Consider the following 12570-nt stretch of genomic DNA (forward strand, 5'->3'; position numbering starts at 1 on the left):
CTTACTTGCAGACGCAGTTGATCCAGGGGAAGTCGTAGGAGCGGTTTGAGAATGACTCAGAGCGCTCCCTGGACGGCGAGGAAGAAGACAGACTCCGACGCCTCCGAGATGAAGACTGTTCCGCCCGCGTCGCCAGGAGCTTTATCCGACACTCCTGTAAGGACTCGGGCTTCAGCCAATGACAGGCATCACACATCGGCTGCGTGGTGAGTGTGCAGACACCATAAACACACCAAATGTGGGGTCTGTGACCAACATCTGTCGAGGACCGGATACACAGGTCTTAAACCCGGAAGGCATATACAATACAAACATTTTTATTACAGAAAAATACCAGAGGCAAACTGACATCAGCATGTGGGGGGAGGGACTATATGGACTCTGCTGACGTCATGGCTGGGGATGACGTCGCTATGGAGTCGAACTACAGACGCACAGAAGTACTGCTGAGGAAAGGTTTCTGGATCCAGTCTGATGTCTGAGGAGAATTCTAAGATAAGGAATCTTCAGCTAGTTGTCTCGATCAGATTGCATGGAATCATACAACCAATACTGGCTACAGTATTGGAGTATGATTCTGACATGTTTGATACCACACATGCCAATGTAGCTGGACACAGGTAGTGATCTGTGTCCAAGTACACAGGTAAATTGGCTTCCCTGCACCTATGAAGTCCAGTGCAATGGAACAGGAGTTCACAGGGGCACCTCTGCTCGTGCAGGGGTGTCCTCACACACAGGGACCTGCATCTTGACCTCTGGGAAAGGGGGCCCTCCCAGCCTACCAAAGAGATGACTTACAGTGACCTGGTGCAGTGACCTGTAGTGAAAAGGTACATGCACCTTTTCACGCAGGCTGCAATAGCAGGCCTGCAGACACAATTTTGCATGGGCTCCCATGAGTGGCACAATACATGCTACAGCCCATGGGGACCCTCTGGTGCCCCAATGTCCTGGGTACCTAAGTACCATATACTAGGCACATAGAGGGCCCCAGTATGCCAATTGTGATGTGTGCAAACTCCTAGGCAGCCAAATATAGAGGGAGAGAGCACAATCAAATGGGTCCTGGTTAGCAGGTTCCCAGTAAAAACAGTCTAAGCGTACCAATGGCAGAAAAAAGTGGGGTAACCATGCCAAAAATGGGGTTTTTTCCCACAGTGTGGATACTATAACCGTGATAGCTTAGAAAAAGAAGAAAATGCCTTTATAAAATCTTTGAGGCGCCCCACTAGTACCCCATCACTGCTGGTTAGAGTTGACCTAAATCTTAGACATATCTCCGATATTGCTCTGCTAAGATCTATTCAATATTGGATAAGACTTTGGTCAATGGAGGACTTAAAACCCTTCAGGGAATGCATCAAAACTATATTAGATGGTCACTCATTTGGGAAACTTCCCTGGCCAAAGCCCGGCTGTCAGAGCACAACTAGGAGTTGGGGTCGTGTTCGAGGCACCAGAGGCAAAGATAGGGGTCTGTAACTGACATGCCACGGTGACAGTCACCACACGGTTTCAACCCAGCCTTTCTCGATGACATCCTCGACACACTCTAACAAAAACTTGACAAAATGTTACAAAAAAAAAAAGGCCAGTCAAAAAGCGACAGGGAGTAGAGCTCTCTCCAGATCTGCACTAACAGGTGCGGAAATAAAAGAACTGACACCCATGTGCTTGGGTGGCACCTATATAGGTGACCACGATGTCACATCCAGCGCCACACGGAGCCAAACAGTCATTCAATAGAACATGCAAGTGGAATTGCACAGCAAAAATTTCTGGATCCAACCTGACGCCTGGGAAAATCAAAGGTAAGGAATCTGTAGCTAGAAGTCTTATCAGATGAGACAAATGAAATGTCCATTAGCATGGTCTGAACGTGTTGCAAAAAGACAGACTTTCGTAGCTAAGCATGGCAACAAAGGGAGACCAATGTTTCCAAGGCTCTTGCCTCCGAATCAGCAGTATTTAGGCAAGATTGAATACAGCAGCCTGACCACTTCCAATCAGCCATGTAAAATGGGTCTGAAAAACGTCACAGTAGGAATGACTGCTTGTGCTGAGTCAGTAAAGCATGAACATATCTGCTAAGGAGGCAAGCGGCATTGATGGATTTTAGACCCATTCTCCCTGTTGAAAACAACTTTTGCTCGTACTACTCCATTTTCTTTGATGCCTTGTCAGATGGGGTAGGGAGAAAAAATCCTGGGGTCAATTTAGATGAATAAGAAGCCAGCACCACTAGGTTTGTTTGGGGAAATCATTGTACAGAAAGAAAACCAGGATCCTCTAGAGCGGATTTATATCACAGAGAAATAGTTTTTGAGAGAGCAGTAGAAGTGGCTGGCTTATCCCATATGGCTAGTATGGGTCATGTCATGGCTTCATTAAACGGAAGCGACGCAAAGCCCCTAATGTCCGACTCAATTTTATGTAGGCCATGACTGCATACTGGGCCAACCATACCTGATAACAGTTTCAGAAATACAGTGTTGTTGAAGGACCTTGTACCCTCTGCCTCAAAGTAGCATTAGGAACATGCCTTGGCCTAGTATAAACATGAAATGTATGCATTTTTATGATCTAAACAAGCTATTGTCTGTTCTATTGCAAAAAGAAGTCCTTCGACCTCAGCGGTTGAAGTTTATATTCTGCAAACAGCCAGAACTGCTTCAGAAATTTAAAGGCTGTTACACACACACACAACAAGCCAACGCATTTTGCAGGTACCATACAAATAATATTAAGTTCATCTTTAACAAATAATGTTGTGCATTTTTAGCACACTGGATCTAGTCTGGTGACCAGATTAAGATCAGTATTTGGACTGAGTCAGTCTTTTGTTCATTCGCTGTTCTCCAGTCTTTTTGGAGGATTTTCAATAATCATACAGCTAATTGACTAAGGTATCATCTTTCTCCTGTTCTGACAATGGAATCAACAACATGGAGCACGCATATCCAGCTGAAAAAAGCTGCAGAGAAACTAGAACGCTACATGGGACATGCTTGGATGTTTGAACTCAGCGAGCACTTGGTGCGAACATTTCACAAAACGGATGCTACACAAGTGAAATCTGTGTTGTGGTCAATAAACTATCTGACTGAAATCATTCCGGACTGACAGTTCGAAGAGTCCCCAGTGGCTTATCTTGCTGTGGAAACTATTATTCAAACTTTACATGAGTACCAGAGGAAATACATCTTTCTCTTTACAAGATAGTACCTTTGAGAGAACTACTTCACCAGTAGCACTTGTAAGCAGATCTGGATGAGTGGCTTTATTCATTGTTATCTTTCGAACTCCCTTGAGAGGAACCACAATTACAATTCACTGCCTCAGACATATTAACAATTGCTCACTCATCAATCATTAACTACCTGAAACAATGCAAGGCTTAAAAGTATCCCTACACTTACTATGCATAGAATTTTCTGACATCTGTGGTAGGCTGACTGTGTTTTATTTGTCATTAAATTTTGATATGTTGATTGCTCGTTTTATTTTACACGCAGTTTGACCATGTGTATATTTTACTCTAGGTACTTTAGACCTCAGTAACTTGAGAGCACTGATCTCCCCTATACATTGGATAAACTCTCTATTGTTTAGAGGCGCCCCCTATGACCCGTTCAGACATACAAGCCGGGGAAGATGTAAAACCCCTAAGGTCCAACTCAATTTTATGCAGGCCCGGACTCCATCTTGGCTAATGGAGGTCACCATCTTCTCAGTCTTAGACAATGAAAGGCACCACATTCCCTGATTTATTCAGAATCATTGTTAAGTCTGCCATTAGATGTGGATGTTGCCAGATCATACCTTTCTTAGAACTGTGAAAGCATCAAGCCATCTGATTAATGAAAGATACACATTAGCCTGGGTCGAAGGTTAACTCTTTATATACATTTAGCCGAAACAGACTGGGACACACACCTTGATGCACATTATCTATCTCAGACATTCCTAAACTGAAGTCAGAAATTCAATTTTGTTTATAAGATTTAGTATATAAGGACTGCCACTTTACTTGTCAGGAAAGGTGAATAGCTCAGCTTACTGTCCGAAACGGTATGACCTGCCAGCACACTTCGCAGATGCTATGTCTTGCCTGAAGCTGATAAAGCCAAGTCCTGGCGGAAGACTGAAGTGTGTGGAACACAGTCTTCACATCTCTGCTGATAACGGCAGCCTTTGCAGTCACCAAGGTATGCGGTGCATCTCTTCTGCCTATGAAACTCTAGACTAAGTTGCTCTTGCAGTATAGAGCATAAAAGTTGTTATTACTGGGGTAGATTCTGGAGGACATCTTAAGCAGGTTAGAAATATTCACTATATTCTCAGTACTAATGTGTCTTCATCCGGTTTTTATAGCATTCTGTGAATTTGTTTTAGACATCCTAAGAAGCAGATTGTTCGTGTAGTAATAAATACTTTTACTTAAGTGTTTACTCTTCTGAGTACAGTAAGTGATACTGTGAATAACAAAATAAGGTTTGTTACTGTTAACAGGAACAGAGTGAATGGCGTTAACTGGTAGAACACTGACAACCCTTTTAGTGAATAGGCCACTGGGTACATGGGGCCACTAGTCGCACCAGTGGTGATAAGGGCTCCGCAAAATATGCAGAGTATTTAATTCAGAAACACAGAAACATGGACGGGTCCATCCCAGGTGTTGTAAACTCTGGGAACGGTAAACTGCCCTGGGGCCTTGTGGTTGGCACTGCAGTTGTGCCAGAGACTTCCTTCTTGAGTGCTGATGAGATGTGTCTTCTTTTTGTGCTTTTTTCTTGAAGAGTTCGAGCAAGGTCGCGACTGTGATGTTGGTCAAAACTTACAGCATCTGTGTCATTAATCCTGTGCTCTGGCCTTAAACATCTTGGCTTCCCGTCCCTTAAGTGTTTTGGGATACATTTTCTGTGAGGAATCGTGTCAACATTGTGGTCTGAACCTATGTACCAGCAACAGATAATCCTGCTGGTCAGTGATGAACATCTGGCCTTCAGTCTCACCATGGTCTGAACCCGGACTGTTCGAGCAGTGACATTTGAATGAAAACTGCACCAAAAGTTATTGTAGATCTACTAAACTGTTGAACTGTCCAAAAACAGTGACAATTACTGGGGTGAACTAAGAGCTCCAGAATGTGTCAACAGCACAGAAAAAAGGGAACTGACTTCACACTTGCCGGGGCACTTTATAGCTACGGGGACATCACAAGGCCTGTCAGCAATTCCTTGACAAAAAGTTCTCATTAAATTTCTGAGGGTAGCATTGTCTCCATCCTCCCTCATCGTTCAAGTCTAGTTGCTCACACACCAGCCACAAGAATGCAGGCAATACCCTTCACTGTCTGGGGAAGTTGTATTCAGCCTCCATCCTGTGCCATGCTAAACCAGGGATATTCCAAAATAGATAGCACTGGTCCTAGCAATGAAATATATCTCTTACAAATACTAGTTACCATGTGTGTGCTGCACAAAACAATGTATATACAAATACAATGTCAATGCAAACATCTGGCTGTAGCATGGAAATAGAGCTTTACACAGGTGTCCAGTAGGCCACACTCCTAAGACACAAAGGCCTGTGCAGGCATATTAATTCTCAACTATCGGTACACAGCCACCACTGCTTCAAGGCAAGTCAGAACATGCTCTATGTCGACAAATGAAGGTATGCTTGGTGTGTCTCTCTATGGATTCTGCACCTTGGCATTACCATGAACAGGTCCAACCCTCAGAACACACACTAGTGTTAGCTGGGTGAGTTAAAAGTAATGACCCCAGTTATACGTGCCCTCCGATCACTCAGTATAGGGGCACACACCACTATACCATGTAGGTGACTTTCCTGTCCCAACACAATCCAACACTAGATTGCTGGACTGCACACAGCATATGAGTAGCAAACCTCATTTTACTATAAACATAAGGTAGTACAACTTAAGGGTAATTAAAAAAGGAAACTGGCTGCATGGAGCACAGTCTAATATAGTTTTAAACACATAGTTTTTACTTTCTTGAGAACTTTTGAGCGTGAAGGAACAGGAATCAAAACCTCAGACGTCAGCTGTGCTGGTTTGAAAAACAGGGTATAAAAATGACAGATCAAGGACAAAGATGATTCTGGATGGCGGTGCCAGCTTAATTAAGACTCCTCCAGAGAGAATAATCTTGAGCAAATGTTAGAAGGCATTCCATTCAGGGTAATAATAAAACTACAAGGATATACTAAAAGATTAAACATACAGTACAAACTAAAGACCGTCAAATGTCATTCAGTGCCTTTTTATGGCCACCATTAAATGATAGATGCCTACCAAGTTGAATGGGAATGTATTCCTGGAGCTAGGGAATGTGGAATGATCCTGCTTTAGGACACTAAAGTTACCACCTCCAATGATGTTGCGAGGACTCACCTGGCATCTTTATACATGATGGCCATGCCCTGTGCCACTATCTCCTTCGCCACCATGCATCTGGACATGCATCTGGGCTTGCATTCTCATGATCATCTCCTGCATGCGACGAAGCTGCAAAAGACAGAGAAAAGCATGAAAGAAATGTACTTGTGGATGTTTCACACATTCTAATGTGGAAAGAGGTGTAAAGCTATATGCACCTTGAGAATAGAAAAAAGCATAATGCTTTGGTAAGTGATCATCTTATGAATGCTAGTTTTCTCGTGGTTGTGCTTATATTTGTTCCCTTATATCAAACATATAACTTTCTCTCCTTCTAAAGGAAAACCTAATGAATACATTGCAAGGTAGACAAAGTACAGAAACAATCACAAGTGATTCTGCAGGATGCAACTATATTGTGAAAGACCTTCCTTGTTCTCAGATCAACTTACACACTAACTACCCTCTGTGTGCCATTATCACTCAAAAGGCAAACATGAGTGGTACAATCACATAACGGTAACTTATAACACCATGTAACCGATGTATCTTTCATCTTTGTTAACAAAAGTGTTTCACTGTGTGAAATTTGCAGACCTAGGTATAAGAACAGATCAACCTCTAGAATTGAAGGCTATTAAACTGCCTCATAGTAAATCCAGAAGGGCAGTCCACAACTTCAAATTCAGCATTGTTTGCTGCTACCCACTTGACTGTTGAACGTAGGCCAAGAATCCCTGGGTTCCTCTTATGTATGTCGCACGTGATGTTTGAGTCCCATATTAGTTCAGTCTACTCCACTACATTAATTCAATTAATACCTATAGGATATAAAGGTCATGATGCAGCGCTACTGTGCAAGCAGAAGCAGATTAAACGCCTGATCAAGAAGAGTAGACTGGATGGTGTGCCAGGGCTGACTAATGCCTATTTGTTTTATTGCGTGTTTAATAATTGCATTTTCATTATCTTCATCTCAGTGTCTTGGCGATGCGCGGTGGTGTATACAATGAGTAAGAAGGTTTCCCCAAGGGATCCTGCTAATTATAGCCTGATTATGTTAAATGAGATTGACAGCAGGGCCTTCACATTAAAAAAATACATTATACTAAAACAGTAACAGTAATTACCCCTCTGCTTCTACTTAAAATAACCCTTCAAAATTAAATATGGTGTATTATCTAAGTCATATATACCCTTGTGAAGTGAAATTGCTTAAAAAAAAAAAAAAAAAAAAAAAAAAAAAAAAAAAGAGTGCTCATTTTGTGCCAAGATCCCTTTTTTTTTTTAATTGCTCAAAGTGAGGCTCTGGTAACACGGGGCCGGTATTTTACTGGCCTACCTATTTTTTATGTCCAAGGCCGTCAAGGGTCGCTCCCCTGGAGGGGAAAATTGTATTTAGGCCATTTCTGCCCACCTGGGGGGCAGATCGGCCGATTTTTGCTACGCCAATCTGCCTCCAAGGGAGGCAGAAACCACTAGGCACCGGGGATTTTTTTTTTGCGCCAATGTCACGCAGGGGGAGCGACCCCGTAGCCAAGTGTCGCTCCTGGGCGGGAGGAACACGGGGGTGGGGGGGGGAGTTGGGGGGCTAAATTTATTTTAGGCCATTTTTGCCCCCCCCCCCCCGGGGGCAGATCGGCCTATTGACACGGGGATGGGGGGGACAAAATTTATTTTAGGCCCCCGGGGGGGCAGAAACCACTAGGCACCGGGGATTTTTTTTTTTGCGCCAATGTCACGCAAGGGGAGCGACCCCGTAGGCAAGGGTCGCTCCCGGGGAGCGGTTGGGGGTGCAAATTTATTTTAGGCCATTTCTGCCCCCCCCTGGGCCGGCTGAGCTAGAGGCCAAAATCCACAGGTAGGCACTTTGCAAAAAACACCTCTGTTTTCTGTCAAAAAATGTGATGTGTCCACGTAGTGTTTTGGGCCATTTCCTTTTGTGGGCGCTAGGCCTACCCACACAAGTGAGGTACCATTTTTATAGGGAGACTTGGGGGAACGCTGGGTGGAAGGAAATGTGTGGCTCCTCTCAGATTCCAGAACTTTCTGTCACCGAAATGAGAGGAAAAAGTGTTTTTTTTTTGCCAAATTTTGAGGTTTGCAAAGGATTCTGGGTAACAGAGCCCGACAAGTCACCCCATCTTGGATTCCCCTAGGTTTCTAGTTTTCAGAAATGCGCTGGTTTGCTAGGTTTCCCCAGGTGCCGGCTGAGCTAGAGGCCAAAATCCACAGGTAGGCACTGTTTTCTATGAAAAAATGTGATGTGTCCACGTTGTGTTTTGGGCCATTTTCTTTTGTTGGCCCTAGGCCTACCCACACAAGTGAGGTATCATTTTTATCGGGAGACTTGGGGGAACGCTGGGTGGAAGGAAATTTGTGGCTCCTCACAGATTCCAGAACTTTCTGTCACCGAAATGTGAGGAAAATTTGTTTTTTTTAGCCATATTTTGAGGTTTGCAAAGGATTCTGGGTAACAGAACTTGGTCAGAGCCCCACAAGTCACCCCATCTTGGATTCCCCTAGGTCTCTAGTTTTCAAAAATGCACAGGTTTGGTAGGTTTCCCTAGGTGCCAGCTGAGCTAGAGGCCAAAATCTACAGGTAGGCACTTTGCAAAAAACACCTCTGTTTTCTGTCAAAAATTGTGATGTGTCCACGTTGTGTTTTGGGGCATTTCCTGTCGCGGGCGCTAGGCCTACCCACACAAGTGAGATATCATTTTTATTGGGAGACTTGGGGGAACACAGAATAGCAAAACAAGTGTTATTCCCCCTTGTCTTTCTCTACATTTTTCCCTTCCAAATATAAGAGTGTGTAAAAAAGACGTCTATTTGATAAATGCCCTGTAATTCACATGCTAGTATGGTCACCCCGGAATTCAGAGATGTGCAAATAACCACTGCTCCTCAACACCTTACCTTGTGCCCACTTGCTCTTGATTTAGAAATGAAATTAAAAGGTAATTCTGAGACAGTTTCCTCAATAGTTGTGAGCAACATTACAGGAAAAGCCACAGTTCTGGCAGTTGGCTAGTAGTAGTCAGTGGTTCATGCTCAAGATCGAGAATGGGAGCTTCCTAAAATTATTTCAGAAGTTTTAACCTTTAGGTTTTGAAGCTGAAAAAAAAGCAACTCATAGCAAAAAACTAGAATGAGGACTTCAGTGAAGCTGCACTGAATGCAAAGATAAAGCAGAAAGTGAAACAAAAAAAACGGATTTGGATCTTCTCCAACACATGAGTCCAGTATGGGTGGATATAATTTGAGAGACTGTAAACATTAGAAAGGATGTTTTTTTTTGGTTTTTTTAAAGATTCTGAGGATAGTAAAATGACAGAATGGGGTGGATAGACTCAGCATCACAGATAGGAAAAGTAGGTGAAGCAAAAAAGTGAGCTCACACATGAAGTCGAAATGAGTATAAAGAAAGTTAAGTATGTATTCAGGTTCATTTTAAACCCCTTCGCTGTTAGACCTTTTCCTCCCCCTGTGCTAAGCCTTTTTTTGGCTATATGGGGTAGTTCACGCCTAGGCTCCCGCAGCTTTCTGTTCAAAATGTATCCACACCAAATTTGTGTCTTTTTTCCCCCCAACATCCTGGGGCTTCTAAAGGAGCCCAGGGTTTGTGGATTCCCTTGGAGGGGACTGAACAAATAGGCAAAATCAAGTTACATTTTTTGGGGAAAAAGTGTTTCAGAAGAAAGCGTATGGTTTCCTCCCCTGCAAATGTCATCAACAAAGGGTTTGCAGTGCTAAAATCACCATATTTCCAGTTTTCAGGAACAGGAAGAATTGAATCCGAAAAACACATTTTTCCAAAACAGTTTCGGCATTTTACAAGGACACAGTCCACTTCTGTTTTTGTGTGCTTTCAACCTTCTACCAGTTAGTGGTGGATCCGGGAAAGCAATACATTTCTGAAGAGTAGATACAATACTGAATTCAGCAAGGGGTAATTTGTGTAGATCCTTCAAGGTTTTCCAATAGAAAGTAACAGTTAAAAAAAGAAATATTGAAACTAAGTCGAAAAATCGGGCATTTTCATCTGTAACCTTTTCTGACTATGGCAGATTTTAGAAAGCAAAACACTGTTACGTCCACTTGACCGTTCTCGTTGCAGGGATATATAGGGCTTGTAGGTTCACCAAGAACCTGAGGTACCCAGAGCCAATAACTGCGCTGCACCTTGCAAAGGTTTTTCATTGTGTACTGGGTATACAGCAATTTATATAGTAAAATACAAATAGTGAAAAGTATGTATCAAGGAAACCAATGTATTTCTAAAATGATCACAAGCTATGGAGTTTAGAAGCATGGGTTATTTGCACATCTCTGAATTTGTGGGTATCCATACTAGCATTTGAATTAAAGGGTATTTCTTAAAATCACTTCTTTCTTACACATTGTCTTACATTTGGAAGGTGTAAATGCAGAGAATTACATTTGGCAATAAAATTTGTTCTACTATTCTGTGTTCCCTTAAGCCTCCCAATAAAAATGGTACCTCACTTGTGTGGGCCTGGTGCCCGCGACAGGAAACGTCCCAGAACACAACATGAATACATCAAATTTTTCCAAGCAAAACTGTTTGTTTGCAAAGTGGGTAGCTCTGGTTATTGGTCCCACCCTCAGCTGGCACCTAGGGAAACCTAGCAAACCTATACATTTTTTAAAGCTGGACACCTAGGGGAATCCAGGGTAGGGTGACATGTGTGGCACTCACTGGGCTGTTTTAACCAGAATCCCTTGCAAAAAAAAACAAAAAAAGCATTTTCCTCACATTTCTGTGATGGAAAGTTCTGTAATCTGCATACAGCCATTAACTCCCTTCCATCCAGTATTCTCCTCAGTCTTCTGATCAAAATGGTACCTCACTTGTATGGGTAGGCCTAGTGCCCGCGACAGGAAACAGCCCAAATCACAACATAGATGCATAACATTTTCCATGCAAAACTGACCTGTTTTCTGCAAAGTGGATAGTTGTTGTTTTTGGGCCCTACCTCAGCTGACACCAAGGAAAACCTAGCAAACCTGTAAATTTTTTAAGACTAGACACCTAGGGAAATCCCGGAAGAGGTGTCTTGTGTAGCTCTCACCACGTTTTTACAGAAAAATCCCTGAAAATCACAAAATGTTTCTTTAAAAAAAAAAAAAAAAAATAACGTTCCTCACATTTCTGTGATAGGAAGTTCAGGAATCTGAGAGGATCCACAAATGTCCTACCACTCAGTGTTCCCCTCGGTCTTCTGATAAAAATTATACCTCAACTTGTGTGGGTGGGCCAAATGACAGACAGGGAAGGGCCAAAAACGTGTATAGGTTGAGGGGAAACAAAAGTGGGTCCAAAAGGGCAGTTTTAAAAAAACAAAAACTAAGATTTTAGGCTGACTCTGCTTTGGGCACCCACACAAGTGAGGTATCACTTATTAGAAGACCGAGTTGAAAGCTCGGTGGTAGGACATTTTTGGTTTATTTCTGTTTCCAGAAAAATATGGCACAGAAATGCACTGACTATGTGATTTTAATCACATTCTGAGGTTTGAAGGGCACTGTGTGTAGGAAAATGGTGTGGGACAGATGAAAAGCACACCACCCTGGACTCCCCCAGAGGTCTTTCCAAGTTCCTGAGGCTATTTTTACAAAAAAACAAATCTCTCTGCTTTAAACAGCGATGAGGAGGGAATGGTTCGGTCCTCCGCACACAAGCGTTGGTGCGCATGACGGAACCATTCTGTCATTCGCAAAGAAGGGGTTAACAAAAGTAAAGAAGCAGGTTTGGAGTAAAAAAGCAAAAAAGCCTTGGGGGCTTTGGTTATTACTCTGGAACGGGCTTAGGCAGTAATGCTTGTTGGCTTGTGCAGCAGAAATGGCAATAATTTGCTAGACTCTCAAGGGGCATCTGGGGTTGACTCTAGCTAAAAGAATGTATATTGCTTGAGACACATGACAGACATGTAAATCCTCGAGACAGGGTTTATAATGTATAAATACAAACCAGGGGTGATTTTTCTCTCAAAATCAAAGTTATATTCTGGTATTGTTTGTCATACACTTTTGACATCATCCTCACAAAGGAAGACTGGTCTTCAGTTTTTATAACTGATGCACCCTGTAGTGAGGAAATAATGCAAATGTTTTCTTCATTAGTACATGAAGAC

At 42.8% G+C, this 12570-nt stretch overlaps 1 protein-coding gene across 6 annotated transcripts in view; it reads right to left on the reverse strand.

The window, feature by feature from the left end:
- Nucleotides 1-12570, reverse strand: part of SEPTIN2 (septin 2) — an 877282-nt gene that overhangs the window by 17897 nt on the left and 846815 nt on the right. For all 6 annotated transcript variants that reach the window (XM_069213638.1, XM_069213641.1, XM_069213640.1 and 3 more), the window contains one exon: nt 6428-6541. In XM_069213638.1, the coding sequence (XP_069069739.1) occupies nt 6437-6541 (105 nt within the window). In that variant the 3' untranslated portion in view covers nt 6428-6436. The remainder of the gene's footprint in view (nt 1-6427; nt 6542-12570) is intronic.

Source organism: Pleurodeles waltl, chromosome 11, assembly GCF_031143425.1.
Source record: "Pleurodeles waltl isolate 20211129_DDA chromosome 11, aPleWal1.hap1.20221129, whole genome shotgun sequence".
Taxonomy (NCBI): domain Eukaryota; kingdom Metazoa; phylum Chordata; class Amphibia; order Caudata; family Salamandridae; genus Pleurodeles; species Pleurodeles waltl.